We start from the raw sequence: 17,025 nt of genomic DNA on the forward strand, positions 1-17,025 counted from the left end.
GAGTGGAATTTAGAATGTTTGTACACATAGAAAAAATGTGATTCAACAAAAAATCCTACCACTGTCACACTCACACCAGTAAGAGAACCAGTGCTTGTGCATGACCTTGGCTATTTGCATTTTTAAACACCCCTAATTAACCATATGGCCAAAAATATAAACGCATCATGTGACAATTTTAAAGATTATACTGAGTTACAGTTCATATAAGGAAATCATCAAATTGGGCCCTAATCTATGGATTTCACATGACTGGGAATACAGATACGCATCTATGGGTCACCTTTAAAAAAAGGTAGGGGTGTGGATCAGAAAACCATGAGGTGATGGCGGCGGCTGAATGGCACGACAATGGGCCTAAGAATCTCTTCACAGTATCTCTGCATTCAAGTTACCATCAATAAAATTAAATTGTGTTCGTTGTCTGATAGCTTATGTCTGCCCATACCATAACCCCAAAGCCACCATTGGGCACTCTGTTCACAACGTTGACATTAGAAAACTTGTCACCCACACGACGCCATACACGCTGTCTGCCATCTGCCCAGTACAGTTGAAACTGGGATTCATCCGCGAAGAGCACACATCTCCAGCATGCCAGTGGCCATGGAAAGTGAGCATTTGCCCACTTTTACGATACCAAACTGCAGTCAGGTCAACACCCTGGTGAGGACGATGAGCATGCAGATGAGCTTCTCAGAGACAGTTTCTGACAGTTTGTGCAGAAATTCTTTGGTTGTGCAAACTCAGTTTCATCAGCTGTCCGGATGGCTGGTCTCAGACAATCCCTCAGGTGAAGAAGCTGGATGTGAAGGTCCTGGGTTACACGTGGTGTGAGGCCGGTTTGACGTATTGCCAAATTCTCTAAAATGACATTGGAGTCAGTTTACGGTAGAGAAATTAACATTATATTCTCTGGAACTGCTCTGGTGGATATTCCTACAGACAAAATGCCAATTTCTTACTCCCTCAACTTGAGACATCTCTGACATTGTGTGACAAAATTGCACATTTTAGAGTGGCCTTTTTATTGTCCCCAGCACAAGGTGCACCTGTGTAAGGATCATGCCATTTAATCAGATTCTTGATATTCCACACCTGTCAGGTCAATTGATTTTCTTGACAAAGGAGAAATGCTCACTAACATGGATGTGAACAAATTTCTGAACAACATTTTTTAGAAATAAGCTTTATGTGCGTATGGAACATTTCTGGGATATTTTATTTCAGCTCATGAAACATGGGACCAACACTTTACATGTTGCATGTAAATTTTAGTTCAGTATAAATTGATCTTAAATGTTGTGACCTGACTAAATAATAGCCATCTTCAAGTACTGTCTATAGAGTCTATTAGATTGGCATTTGTAGAAGCTTGTCAGAGTCTATATAACTTTGCTATACATTTAGGTGCTTGTCTAGATACAAGCCTACTGACCTATTTCTGTGCTCATATCACCTGTATTTTAACCTAGATAACTATTTGTGGCTAGTTCCTCCTCTCTCATGTACACACTTGGACTTTTGTTTACTCTGTAAAAGTTCAGATGTACTGTTACTGTACCACTCTGTCATGAATAGTGTACAGTGAGTGAACAGTTGAGCTGTTGCACCTGCTAGAATAACATTGCATTGCATCATATGTTGTGTTGCCATAACGGTTCATATTGTCTGAAGGTCAGACCTAAATCCACTGTGCAAACTGTCTTCATACAAAATATGACACTGACCTAAATAGATAATACATAGGTGAACTAAAACTAGAACTCAACGAATCAGATTTAATTCACCCAATAAATTCCAGGTATGTCCAACATGGGCTATTAAGTATTGTTGTTACTTGGAATGACTGGTTTGTACTTTTTTTTAAAGAGCAGTGGTGGAATGGGTTTAGTACATCATGTTCCTGTCTGAACATCCTGCAACAAAAAACAGACTGATGTTGAAGCCCCATTTGGATACACGTGTGCGCGCAGAAATGTGAGAATTCTAGTCTATTAGCATATCGGAAACCATTATCAATATAACAATTTTATTGATGTGGTGTAAGGTGAGGGGATATGACTCATATGTTATTAATACATTTCCAATCCAATGGTAGAACGGTTGCGCTGGGTGTAAATACATGATAGGGACACGCCAGCTGTTCAGTATAGGTCTGCTTTTGCACGTGCCATAACCACGCCACTCAACAGCTTGTCGCTGCACGTGAAGGAGAGAAAAGAACACACGTGTTTTGTTTGGTCACGAGTGTGGATACAAATGTATCAATGTATAATGCATCATGTTGTGGAGAGGAGAAACTGGATGCAATGCATGCATCGTCATATAAAACGTAAGTAAGTATCCAAGTTCGACAGGGATCCTCAACTAGATTCAGCCGCGGGCCATTTTTTTTCTTGAGTGGGTGGTCGGGGGCGGACAATAATAAACAGTAAAAAAAAAAGAGTAGACTGCAAATTAACCGCAAGAGGCCTTAACAATGGCGCTCATTTTAAGAGTAGGGACGTTCACCCCGGTGTCATGGCTAAATTCCCATCATGGCCACCTTATCACCCTCCTCATTCCTAATTGGCATATATCACTCCCCACCTGATAGCTATTGTGTGATGAGAGTTATGGCACAATCCTAGTGCATCACTGAGGTGGGTGCTACTCATTGATGTTGGGTGAGATGGGTTTCACCCTACGACGATGTAAAGTGATTTGAGTACCTCAATTGGTAGAAAAGTGCTATATAAAATCCAGGAAATTATTATACGACCACATGAGTGGGAATACTGGGGAACAGATGTTCAAAATTAAAATCAATTGGAGCTGATTTCCTGGTGTTTTTATCTCCAACAATGAAAACATGTCTTCTTTTTTTCTCAGAAAACATGGGGGGCCAAATAAAACCACCGCCGGTTGGGGAAGCCTGGCCTACTACGATTTGATAGCCTAGTAGTTGACATTCAATGTCGCGAAGCATCATTGTCTTCGTCTCCTCCAGTTCCCAGGGTCAGTGAATGGCCATAGTCATACAGTTCCAGATCTATCTGGTTTAGCTAAATGTAGCAGTAATAGGAGTCAGGAGACACAATATTGACATTCTGCACGCAATGTACAGTTATTTCCGTACGAAGGGTTGAAACGGAGTGATCCTTCAGCCAATGAGCTCCCGGTGTGTTCTACTGCTTCTGTTTTGACTGGCTAACCAGCGAGTGTTCTGTCAGCTACTTAATATTAAAAGTTACATATGTGGCCAATCCACGCCGAGTATTTTCTGAAGAGGCGTAAAGCTCATGAATAAGAAAACAGTGCTCACAGTAGGCTATGACTGTCGGGATCTGTGGTGTTTGTTTTGACAACGTTTTAATTTGTGAAACGGGTTTCAAAGCAACAGACTGAAACACTGCTTTGACTTCATTTATCCACGGATATTGCTAACAGTGCCTGGGAAACTACACTCTAGGCGCCTCTGCAGCCTAGGTCGGATCCACAGAAATCGTTTTCTATTGTTTTGAAGAAGATTATGGACATTCCCCCACCTAATATTCTCGAAGGCGACGATGGTAAGACTAGCCTACTGGTGTCGTTGTGGATGAATTGAGAGATCCTTTCCAATGTACACATTTTGTATGTGAACTGCATAGATCTGATGTGATCGTTGACTTCGCGGACATGTTGACTGGTGTATGGAGACGTAGTAGTGCTTTTAATGAGCGTTTGTGTACCCTCAAACAACTGGACACTTTTTTAAAAATCTGCCAGGTTTGATCATTATATATGACTAGTTCAATAGTTGTTCAAATGTGCCAAGTATAGAGCAGTACTGGGGAAGAAAACCCTTTGTACATTCTGATTGCTGTTCCAGTTTCCCCTGAGGCACTGAACTGAGGGAGGTAAAAAGAACATAAAGTTCTCACACCTCCCTACTTGTCCTAGAGCACTGCAGTCAAACCATTTTTTCACATACAATATGAGTGCATAATTGTCTTGCATTTGAAAGGCAATTAATATTTTTTTCACGTTCGTTTTTGCGTTTAGGGGCTGTGTTGACACGTCCAGATTTCCCTTCCCCATTGTTTATGGGTTGATGCAGCCCTCTTTTCTTTTCCCTCATTCTGTCATTTCACCACTTATTTTTTTCTACTTCTCTCCATGACATCAGACTTCTATCTTCCTTTTACCACCCTGTTTGTGTTCACATGGCCATGCAACCTTCACCCATTATCTCTTCACGGTTATCTCCACAGAAATAGAGAAGAAGAAGTTGTGCTCTGCCGATAATGGCGAGGCCGGTGTTGGAGGGGCCAGTGGTGGGACTGGAGGTACAGGCATTGGAGGGGTGTCCGCCTCCCTTACCCCTGCCATCTGGGAGAAGACCATCCCCTATGATGGGGAGACCTTCCACTTGGAGTACATGGACCTGGATGAGTTCCTGCAGGAGAATGGCATCCCAGTCACCCTAGAGGAGGAGCTGCAGAAGAGCCTGGCCCAGGAGGAAACCAAGGGGACAAGACCCCCTTTCACTACCTCTGACACAGAGACTGTCACACTCACCTTAGAGCCAGCTGAACAAGAGAAGGAAGAAGAAGATGGGGACGATGAAGATGCTGTGTCTGGGTTTGAAGCAGCGGAGGTTGAAGTGTCTAAAAATAAAAAAGGTACATTGTTGGGGCCCATTTGTTAAAAGCCCAGACATGGTACCACTGTAACAAATTCTACCTTTGAACTCAACATGCACATACACTGACACTGTAATAGACACTTGCAACATGCTGACACTAGATACTCCCATATTGTATACAAATGTCAAATAGACTTACCCGACGCATTCGACACCTTGCCCAAAGCACACACATGGACATGTACATGTGAAACCTGAGCTCTACAGCATTAACAAATAGCAGTATTCATATAGTGCTGACCTTAGTATGTCTTAAGGAAAAAATCTAGCAAACAGTTTGAATTTTCTATTAACTATAGCCTTCAAGATTATAAGAACATACTTAACAGCTACCAAAATAAATACAAATATATACTCATACTCATCATTGAACTGACTTTGTCTCCCTCTAGAGGGGAAGTCTGCAGACCGACTCACATCCACTCCCATTGACCCGGAGGACATTGAGGTGGACATCAACTTCCAGCCGGACCCCACAGACCTGGTGCTGTCCAGCGTGCCTGGGGGTGAGCTGTTCAACCCACGGAAACACAAGTTCTCTGACGAGGACCTCAAACCACAGCCCATGATCAAGAAGGCCAAAAAGGTCTTTGTGCCCACTGAGCAGAAGGTAAGATGACCAGTGAATATTTGTTTCAGGGAGGTGATGAATGATGGAACTGGTTGTTCTGTAGTAGGATAATGAGAATGTAGCCACTGCAATTGGGCACCAAATAATCATTGGTTGATGAAGATTGTAGTATCACTATGTTACACCAGCTAAATTTAATGAGTGAGTAGTAAGCCATGAAATAAAGGGGCTTGTCTGGGATTAGGGATGTTTCCACAACACTGATTTTATTATTTTGTATTAAAATCCTCTGTCTCCCACAGGATGATAAATACTGGTCGAGGAGAAAGAAGAACAACGTGGCAGCCAAACGTTCACGTGACGCCCGGCGGCTGAAGGAGAACCAGATCACAGTGCGCGCTTCGTTTCTGGAGAGGGAAAATGCTGCGTTGCGGCTACAAGTGGCTGAGTTGCGAAAGGACTGTGGTCGCTGCAAGAACATTATGTCCCGATATGAAGCCAAATACGGACCATTGTAAGGGGCAAACTTTATCTTTCAGGAAAAGGACCGAAAAATAAAAACACCCCCAAAACGCAGACACAAAGAGAATCTGAATTTCACTCCTTTCATGGTGAACACTGGTCACTGCGTCAAGTTCTAGATCCTTTCCAACACTACAGTGGAGGCATGGATACACACTGTCAGTGAGCCAGGCAGCAACATAGCGAGAGGTGGACATGAAGGGTTGTGGAGAGCGACTGGCTCCTACACATACAGGGACTCAATTATAGACATAACATGTATATTGTCTACTGCTAGTCAGGTCTTATCACTGGCCAGAGAAGTCAGAGAAAGCTGGTGGAGAAAAGCAGGCTTGTGAAAAGAAGCGCTTAAGTTACACACACATTTATACTGCGTATTAATGGGTTGTTTTGTGGACCAAAGCATGAACATCATCAGTGATGAGTAGTGAATATTGAAAGTTGTCCCCCTGCCCTCTTCCCACTGTTTGCAGTAACTGATTGTCTCTTTCCTCTGTTTCAAGTACTTGTGCAGAGGCTCTGAAGAAGGACATGTGAACTCTTGATTTATTCATAATTGGGTAGGGGAGAAAACAATGAATAACAAAACGGATTGAGGGTTGCATCTTCGTGATCGTACACAGAGGAAATAATTGATATTGGTCAGACAGGGCGAGATAGTGGTGTTTTCTTGTCACAGCTTTTCTATGTCTGTCTTTGTTTGTACCACACACTGAGGTGTGTGTGTGTGGAGAAGTCTTTGTAGATAGTTTTCTCCCTGCACCACAGATTGTGTTACCCCTGTTTTGCACTTAACCCTTCCAAAGCAACACCTTGTGGGTGAAGATTAGATATAGGGCTGGGCGGGTACTTTTTTCCTATTACGACATGACCCACACATTTTAAGCAATTGTTTATACAAAAACTAACTCTGCTTCTAATATCTTTCCCCCCAAAAACAGTATTTTTGGTGGAAAGAGGTGTTTTAAAAAGTAGTATGGCAAGGACTGTCTTTCCTCAGTATGTTTATTGGTCATAGGTCAGGCATTTATAAGGGCCCTCACTGGTGGAGGGGTAATTTAATATGTATGTTGGTTTGTGTCATTGCTCACTGCAAGTAGAGGGCACTGTATATTTGTGCCTCCTGTAGTTTGTCTGGGATTAAGAGTCAGTTATTTTGTCAATACCTGTGTCTTTTTATCTTAATTTACTGCTATTCCTTATGTTTGTTGACTAGCTATTATGATCAATGCTGTATTTATTTTAACAATGCATCTTGATTGATGTGCAACAATCTGTCAGATTTATATTTCTTTAGAGGAAAGTAAACAATGAACCAATGATTAAGCAGGGATCTCAATGGACAAACTGTGGTTTTTGGTTTATTTATTTTTAACCGGTTTTCAACCAAAATTTTACAGAAATATATTTTTTTTCTAAAGACAATTTCCTATTTACCTCATCCAACACTTCCATTGTTTAATGTTCCTATCTTATTGGATACCAATAGTTTTGAATGGTTGGGGTACCTATGACTATGTTGACAGGAATTGTGAGCACAAGAAAGGTTGTTTTGGTTAAGTTTGATAAATTATAGGTCAAGGTACAGAGTCGATGCAGAGTTCTGTTTGTCAAAGTGGCTGTGCCTCAATTGTTGCAAATACTACATAGCAGACTGTTAAGTAAAGGGACTCAATCTCTTAAGTGTCTGATGAATTTGTTCCTGTGCCGATCATTATGATGCATATTAGAATCATACATGTGGCAATAATATTAATTTTACTCTGCTTTGTTTCTGTAAAATAACTATGATAGACAAAATGTTGAAATGGTGCAAAGTCATGTGTGTTTCCAATTAAGTTTCCCAGTAATCCTGCTGCACGAAAATGTGTTAATGGTGTAATGTTTGCATCTGTTTTACACTAAGTGTATGTACTTATGTCTGTAAATTAAAGGACCAAAACAAATATTTACTGAATTTGCTTCAATGGAAGGCATTGCATTGCGCTGACATTCTTATCTTTTATGCTTAGGCATATAGTTGTTTAAACAGTGATTTTTAAGCTTGGTGCAGAATCTTGTCAGATCGATAGACCAACATTTAGGTATGATAGTCATTTTAGTATATGAAGTTAAAGCTGGATCAAAGCCAGTTTGTATGTAGAAATGAAACTCCTCAAGTTGTCCCAAACTATGTTCATTTTCTTTGTCAAAATTCCTCTACAATTTACATGACAAAGTAAAATCAGGTTTTTATAAATGTTTGCACATGTGTAAAAAATGTAATAAGTATTCAAAGTACTTTGAAGCAGCAATTACAGCCTCTTCTTGGGTATGATGCTACACACCTCCAATTGGATGGGGAGCATCACTGCACAGCTATTTTCAGGTCTCCGGAGGTGTTCGATCAGGTTCAAGTCCAAGCTTTGGCTGGGCCACTGAAGGACATTCAGAGACTTGTCCCGCTGCCACTCCTGCATTGTCTTATTAAAGGGGGATAACCTAGTCAGTTGTACAACTGAAAAGTGTCACTCAATCAGATTGGTGTGGGGGGCTGCCTTAATCGACATCCCTGTTTTTGGCCCCCGGGGAACAGTGGGTTAGCTGACTTGCTCAGGGGCAGAGCGACATATTTTTACCTTGTTAGCTCGGGGATTTGATCCAGCAACCTTTCTATTACTGGCCCAATGCTCTAACCACTAGGTTACCTGCTGCTCCATATACAGAGGGTACGGGTGCGGGGGTACAGGTTAGTCAAGGTAATTTGTACATGTAGGTAGGGGTGATGTGACTATAATAAACAGCATAGCAGCAGTGTAAAAAACAAATGGAGGGGTGGGGAGTGTCAATGTATACCGTCCGGGGGCCATTTAATTAATAGTTTAGCAGTCTTATGGCTTGGGGGTAGAAGCTGTTAAGGAGCCTGTTGGTCCTAGACTTGTAGCTTCGGTACCGCTTACTGTGCGGTAGCAGAGAAATAGTCTATGACTTGGGTGACTGGGGTCTTTGAACATTTTGGCTGTGTGCTTAGGGTCGTTGTCCTGTTGGAAGGTTAACCTTCGCCCCAGTCTGAGGTCCTGAGCGCTCTGGAGCAAGTTTTCATCAAGGATCTCTCTGTAACAGTAGTGGAGAGGGTAGCAAGTTTTAAGTTCCTCGGCATACACATCACAGACAAACTGAATTGGTCCACTCACACTGACAGCGTCGTGAAGAAGGCGCAGCAGCGCCTCTTCAACCTCAGGAGGCTGAAGAAGTTCGGCTTGTCACCAAAAGCACTCACAAACTTCTACAGATGCACAATCGAGAGCATCCTGGCGGGCTGTATCACCGCCTGGTACGGCAACTGCTCCGCCCTCAACCCTAAGGCTCTCCAGAGGGTAGTGAGGTCTGCACAACGCATCACCGGGGGCAAACTACCTGCCCTCCAGGACACCTACACCACCCGATGTTACAGGAAGGCCATAAAGGTCATCAAGGACATCAACCACCCGAACCACTGCCTGTTCACCCCGCTATCATCCAGAAGGCGAGGTCAGTACAGGTGCATCAAAGCTGGGACCGAGAGACTGAAAAACAGCTTCTATCTCAAGGCCATCAGACTGTTAAACAGCCACCACTAACATTGAGTGGCTGCTGCCAACACACTGTCATTGACACTGACCCAACTCCAGCCACTTTAATAATGGGAATTGATGGGAAATGATGTAAATATATCACTAGCCACTTTAAACAATGCTACCTTATATAATGTTACTTACCCTACATTATTCATCTCATGTATATGTATATACTGTACTCTACATCATCGACTGCATCCTTATGTAATACATGTATCACTAGCCACTTTAACTATGCCACTTTGTTTACTTTGTCTACATACTCATCTCATATGTATATACTGTACTCGATACCATCTACTGTATGCTGCTCTGTACCATCACTCATTCATATATCCTTATGTACATATTCCTTATCCCCTTACACTGTGTATAAGACAGTAGTTTTGGAATTGTTAGTTAGATTACTTGTTGGTTATCACTGCATTGTCGGAACTAGAAGCACAAGCATTTCGCTACACTGGCATTAACATCTGCTATGTGACAAATAAAATTTGATTTGATTTGATTTGTACTTTGCTCTGTTCATTTTTCCCTCGATCCTGACCTGTCTCTCAGTCCCTGATGCTGAAAAACATCCCCACAGCATGATGCTGCCACCACCATGCTTCAACGTAGGGATGGTGCCAGGTTTCCTCCAGACGTGACGCTTGGCATTCAGGCCAAAGAGTTCAATCTTGGTTTCATCAGACCAGAGAATCAGGTTTCTCATCGTCAGAGTCATTTAGTGCCTTTTGTCGAACTCCAAGCGGGCTGTCATGTGCCACTCTATCATAAAGGCCTGATTGGTGGAGTGCTGCAGAGATGGTTCTCCCATCTCCACAGAGGATCTCTGGAGCTCTGTCAGACCTCCCTGATCAAGGCCCTTCTTCCCCAATTGCTCAGTTTGGCTGGGCGGCCAGAGTCTTGGTGGTTCCAAACTTCTTCCATTTAAGAATGATGGAGGCCACTGTGTTCTTGGGGACCTTCAATGCTGCAGACATTTGTTGGTACCCTTCCAAAGATCTGTGCCTCGACACAATCCTGTCTCGGAGCTCTACGGACAATTCCTTCGACCTCATGGCTTGGTTTTTGCTCTGACATGCACTGTCAACTGTGGGACCTTATATAGACAGGTGTGTGCCTTTCCAAATCATGTCCAATTGAATTGAATTGATACTGATAATCTATTATTGTGAAGAGAATTGTATTGGATTCACCGTTTGTGTACCATGTCTCATAGAGGTCTGAACCAAGAGTTTAATATAAGACTCTTTCTTACATGAATATGTCACTTTGATTTGTCTTGCCTTCCAGGTCACCTACTTGGTCATTTTGCAAAATATATTATTTTCTGGAACTAGTACATGTACCCATCTCCTTAAATTATTAGAGATAGACTAATTGTTTTTGCACCCACCATGCATCATGTCTGCAATGGTCATGTGAGGTGAAATGTGTATATTTTGGGATATGAGCACTCAGTTTGTTTGTTCGACCTGACGAAGACCCGTTTTGGATGTAAACGTTGTCAGTAAAGCGGTGAATTGGGAGCTTTAACAGTGTGCTAGTATTCTTTATTAGCCCAGCACCTATGTTTTTAAGGATGTGCGTATGACCACAAACTTTTCAATCAGTTTTCAATCAATCTCAAGGATGATCAATGGAAACAGGATGCATCTGAGCTCAATTTCTAGACTCATAGGAAAGGGTCTGAACACTTAACGTAAATGTGATATTTCAGTTTTAATTTTAAATACCTTTTCACTTTGTAATTATGGGGTATTGTGTGTAGACTGATGAGGATTTTAAAAACATCTATTTTAGAATAAGGCTGTAACGTAACAAAATGTGAAAAAAGGGAAGAGGGTTGAACACTTCCCGAATGCACTGTATATACATAAGTATGTGGACACCCCTTCAAATTAGAGGATTCGGCTATTTCAGCCACACCCGTTGCTGACATGTGTATAAAATCAAGCATGCAGCCATGCAATCTCCATAGACAAACAGTGGCAGTAGAATGGCAGTAGAATGGCATTACTGAAGAGGTCAGTGACGTTCAACAGTGACTTTCTCATATCAAACATCTCCAATCTAAAATCAAATCTAGAGTTGGCTTTCTATTCCGCAACAAAGCCTCCTTCACTCACTCCGCCAAACTTACCCTAGTAAAACTGACTATCCTACTGATCCTCGACTTCGGCGATGTCATCTACAAAATAGCTTCCAATACTCTACTCAGCAAACTGCATGCCGTTTATCACAGTGTCATCCGTTTTGTTACTAAAGCACCTTATACCACCCACCACTGCGACCTGTATGCTCTAGTCGGCTGGTCCTCGCTACGTATTCGTCGCCAGACCCACTGGCTCCAGGTCATCTACAAGTCCATGCTAGATAAAGCTCCGCCTTAACTCAGTTCACTGGTCACGATGGCAACACCCACCCGTAGCACGCGTTCCAGCAGGTGTATCTCACTGACCATCCCTAAAGCCAACACCTCATTTGTCCGCCTTTCCTTCCAGTTCTCTGCTGCCTGTGACTGGAACAAATTGCAAAAATCCCTACAGTTGGAGACTTTTATGTCCCTCGCCAACTTTAAACATCTGCTATCTGAGCAGCTAACCGATCGCTGCAGCTGTACATAGTCCATCGGTAAATAGCCCACCCAATTTACCTACCTCATCCCCATACTGTTTTTATTTATTTACCTTTCTGCTCTTTTGCACACCAGTATCTCTACCGACACACCAGTATCTCTACCGACACAAGACCATTTGATCATTTATCACTCCAGTGTTAATCTGCTAAATTGTAATTATTCGCCTACCTCCTCATGCCTTTTGCACACAATGTATATAGACTATTTTTTTCTTTTTTCTACTGTGTTATTGACTTGTTTATTGTTTACTCCATGTGTAACTTTGTGTTGTTGTCTGTTCACACTGCTATGCTTTATCTTGGCCAGGTCGCAGTTGTAAATGAGAACTTGTTCTCAACTAGCCTACCTGGTTAAATAAAGGTGAAATAAAAATAAAAATAAATAAAAAACGTGGCACCATAATAGGATGCCAACTTTCCAACAAGTCAGTATGTCAAATTTCTTCCCTGCTAGAGCTGCCCTGGTCAACTGTAACTGTTGTTATTGTGAAGTGGAAACGTCTAGAAGCAACAACGGCTCAGCCGTGAAGTGGTAGGCCACCCAAGCTCACAGAAAGGGACCGCAGAGTGCTGTAGCGCATACAAATCGTCTGTCTTTGGTTGCAACACTCACTACAGAGTTCCAAACTGCCTCTGGAAGCAACGTCAGCACAATAACTGTTCATCGGGAGCTTCATTAAGTAAGTTTCCATGGCCGAGCAGCCACACACAAGCCTAAAATCACCATGCGTCGGCTGGAGTGGTGTAAAGCTCAGCGCCATTGGACTCTGGAGCAGGGGAAACGTGTTCTCTGGAGTGATGAATCATGCTTCACCATCTGGCAGTCCGACGGACAAATCTGGATTTGGCGGATGCTAGGAGACCGCTACCTGCCCCAATGCATAGTGCCAACTGTAAAGTTTGGTGGAGGAGGAATAATGGTCTGGGGCTGTTTTTCATGGTTCGGGCTAGGCCCCTTAGTTCCAGTGAAGGGAAATCTTAACACTACAGCATACAATGACATTCTAGACGATTCTGTGCTTCCAACTTTTTGGCAACAGTTTGGGGAAGGCCCTTTCCTGTTTCAGCATGACAATGTCCCTGCACACAAAGCGAAGTCCACACAGAAATGGTTTGTCGAGATTGGTGTGGAAGAACTTGACTGGCCTGCACAAAACCCTGACCTCAACCCCACCGAACACCTTTGGGATGAATTGGAACGCAGACTGCAAGCCAGGCCTAATCACCCAACATCGGTGCCGACCAAACTAATGCTCTTGTGGCTGAATGGAAACCACTCCCCGCAGCAATGTTCCAACATTTAGTGGAAAGCCTTCTCAGAAGAGTGGAGGCTGTTATAGCAGCAAAGGGGGGGACCAACTCCATATTAATGCCCATGATTTTGGAATGAGATGATTGACGAGCCGGTGTCCACATACTTTTGTTCATGTAGTGTACTTCCTATTTTGAGCGCTATCTTTGCTGTTGTAGTGTTTGCCCTTGGGCAGTCACAAGGTTATAAATGATTCCTTTTATTTTAGTTTGAAACATCTTGTAAAATACTAAATATCTATTTAGAAATTAACTGGACGTTAGCTTTTTGTGATGTCAGATGTTTGTTTTTGGTTCCTTATGTTACACGTGTTTCAGGATAATGAAGTCTTCTCAATGAGGTGGTGGGGACTGAATTATTTCTTTTTACATGGTTCATGAATACAATTACAGTTACTTCCGACCAGATCTGCATAGAAAACTGTTATAAAAGATACCAACTCCAGGCTGAAACAGCCCTTCACAATACAAACAGCCAAGGTCATCCTAAAAGAATAGCCTCTTTGTATGTAGAAAACAGTCCAAAGAAAATTATAACGGTCTCTTTTAACAGCTATAATACTCCTGATAGGATAAATATTACTTTGAGGGCATTTCAAACTTTACCTGTCAAGTGTATTTTTTTCAACTCAACAAATAAAGATGCATTTCCTGTTGTAATTTTTAATCTGTATGTACCCATGTATGGGATATGTATCATGTATATTAATGAAGTGGAATTCAATGAAAGGTGAGCCCTTGCCTTGACCTTGCCTGAACAATCGACCAACAGCAGTGATTTTTTTTTTTACCAACGCTGACAGGATGCACATTGTGATGCTGGGAGACAAACAGGGAGCACATCACTCTTCTTGCCTCATGCACACAAACACATGCGCTGTTTATCACACACGTACACACCCACACACACACACACACACACACAAAATAGAGATTTGAGGTCCTCTGTTTCTGCTCTGCCTATCCCCCTACCTCATCTACATTAGTATTCCAATGGAGTATGAGATGTTGCGTAATGATCACATCCACACACAGGGGAGAAGTGTTGCATAAACACAGCCTAAAAGACATAGAGGAGAGGGGAGAGGAGAGGGGTGGTGAGGGACGAGTGGGGAAATGCGATGGGATAGAGAGCAGAAAGGCTAAGGGGAAAAATAGGGATTTGGTGAGAGAACAGAGAGGAAATAAAGGGAAGATGAGAGGGTGATGGAGGAGGGGAATGAGATGTGGTGAGTGGGCAGTGAGGAGATAAAGGGAAGATGAGAGGGTGATGGAGGAGGGGAATGAGATGTGGTGAGTGGGCGGTGAGGAGATAAAGGGAAGATGAGAGGGTGATGGAGGAGGGGAATGAGATGTGGTGAGTGGGCGGTGAGGAGATAAAGGGAAGATGAGAGGGTGATGGAGGAGGGGAATGAGATGTGAGTGGGCGGTGAGGAGATAAAGGGAAGATGAGAGGGTGATGGAGGAGGGGAATTAAATGTGGTGAGTGGGCGGTGAGGAGATAAAGGGAAGATGAGAGGGTGATGGAGGAGGGGAATGAGATGTGGTGAGTGGGCGGTGAGGAGATAAAGGGAAGATGAGAGGGTGATGGAGGAGGGGAATGAGATGTGAGTGGGCGGTGAGGAGATAAAGGGAAGATGAGAGGGTGATGGAGGGGAATTAAATGTGGTGAGTGGGCGGTGAGGAGATAAAGGGAAGATGAGAGGGTGATGAGATGTGGTGAGTGGGCGGTGAGGAGATAAAGGGAAGATGAGAGGGTGATGGAGGAGGGGAATGAGATGTGGTGAGTGGGCGGTGAGGAGATAAAGGGAAGATGAGAGGGTGATGGAGGAGGGGAATGAGATGTGGTGAATGGGCGGTGAGGAGATAAAGGGAAGATGAGAGGGTGATGGAGGACGGGAATGAGATGTGGTGAGTGGGCGGTGAGGAGATAAAGGTTAGATGAGAGGGTGATGGAGGGGAATGAGATGTGGTGAGTGGGCGGTGAGGAGATAAAGGGAGCCAAGGAGTAGCTGACCAAGCATGTTAATGCCAAACATCGACACGCCATAGGAGAGCAGAGCCCAGTGGAGTCACAACAGGGAGTCATGCAAACATCTGACAGATATACTAACACAAACATATTTCGAGGTGATGAAATTAGGCAATATTTGTCTGGGGTCTAAGTAGAAGAGTGTGTGAGATGAGCTATTTGAGGTTTTCATATCTGGGTTGAATTATTAATCAGACTTCAATTTGTTTACATCAATATTAGAACATATTGCAATGCTATGAAATACATGTTTATTTTCTACAACCACGCGAGGGCTTTTTATACCGCAGGGGAACATAAATACTAGAAGAATTCATGATCACAAGTGGGCCAACAGACAATATTCTAAATCATTTTGTAATAATAATTTTGCCAGGATTTGTCACATTTGACAAATTGAAAGACAAAAATGACAAGAGAACTATTTTCCATGCTTACTTTTGCAATTGTTTTATTACAAACTTAAAAAAGAATCTGATACAATAAGAAAGTGCAGTAGTAAGTCCCCATTCCCATGGGGGAGCACAGAAAACAGGTCATTGCATTTCAGTAGAGAAAGGTTCATATACATCTACAGGGTGTACAGCAGATACAAAATAGGAAAATGATAACAAAATACACGCAAAAGAGAAAGTACTATATTAATATATCTTACTTTTCAATTATATCCATTTATTCTTAAATGTTAAATAGAAAATACTTCTTTATTACAACAAAATATTCCAAAGTGTTAAATAAAACACACATAGATAGAAGCAAAAGACAGAATACAAAACTCTGTTTCTCACTTTGATTCAATCCTGGTGGTAGAACAGCCTGCTTTTAGTGTGGATTTAAAAACCAAGTATTTTTAATTACAATACTTGGAGAGGACAGTGTAATCTGTTACTCATTTTTAAATGTAAGACGTATACCAACAGCCAACCACTATACTGCAACAAAACACTGTCCATCCTGTGACCAAAAAGCCAATGTGAAACATTATTTATAGTCTTCCTGTAATCCATCAGAACTTCCAAGTAGAGCAGCTCCCATCCCTCAAACGTTACAGTCCTCTGGCCTTCCCATTGGCAGGCGGTCAGTGACCGCAAAATGGCCTCCAAGCCACCACTCAAACCTCCAGACCTACTTTGCAGGCACAGGGAATTATATACAGGACACATCCGATTACCAAGAGTAATCTGACCATTATTTAAGCAATGGGGGGCGGCAGCACTTTCGGATGTTTGTAGGGATTTTGGAAGCCAAACATCTCACTGAATCAACAAGCACAAAACAAAAATAGCTCTATCCACCACCAGCCTGTCCACCAGGATTGACCAGTCACTGATCATAATAAACAGCACATTCAATGACGATCCTCCTCCTAAACCTACTTGAAGAAATGTATTGGAATACTTGTGGTTTAAAAGGACTAAGACCCCCCCCCCGCCCACAATTGTAGTCTAAAATATGGCGTTAGTTACAGATTGCACTGGACCAGGGTCAGTGTCTGTGAGTAAAGACAGTCTTAGTTATGGCTATAGTAGCGGGAGCAGGGGAATGTTACCACAAGATGGATGCGAGGTGAATACTCATCAAGGATTAGACTGCAGGAAAGGGTTTTTGCTTTCCCTCAGTCTTTGTGTGAGAATGAAATTGGCAGCCAATTCAGTCACAGTAGGACTGTTCAGTCACA

General features: G+C 42.6%; 1 protein-coding gene across 1 annotated transcript; it reads left to right on the forward strand.

The window, feature by feature from the left end:
- The first annotated feature begins 3,286 nt into the window (after positions 1-3,286).
- On the forward strand, positions 3,287-7,713 carry LOC118384584 (thyrotroph embryonic factor-like). The gene is made up of 4 exons (XM_035771241.2): positions 3,287-3,554; positions 4,239-4,649; positions 5,065-5,282; positions 5,546-7,713. The coding sequence occupies exons 1-4, from the start codon at positions 3,515-3,517 to the stop codon at positions 5,759-5,761; spliced, it is 885 nt and encodes a 294-aa protein (XP_035627134.1). The 5' UTR covers positions 3,287-3,514; the 3' UTR covers positions 5,762-7,713.
- Positions 7,714-17,025: the final 9,312 nt, after the last annotated feature.

The sequence above is a fragment of the Oncorhynchus keta genome, chromosome 5 (genome assembly GCF_023373465.1).
Source record: "Oncorhynchus keta strain PuntledgeMale-10-30-2019 chromosome 5, Oket_V2, whole genome shotgun sequence".
In the NCBI taxonomy this organism is placed as follows: Eukaryota; Metazoa; Chordata; class Actinopteri; order Salmoniformes; family Salmonidae; genus Oncorhynchus; species Oncorhynchus keta.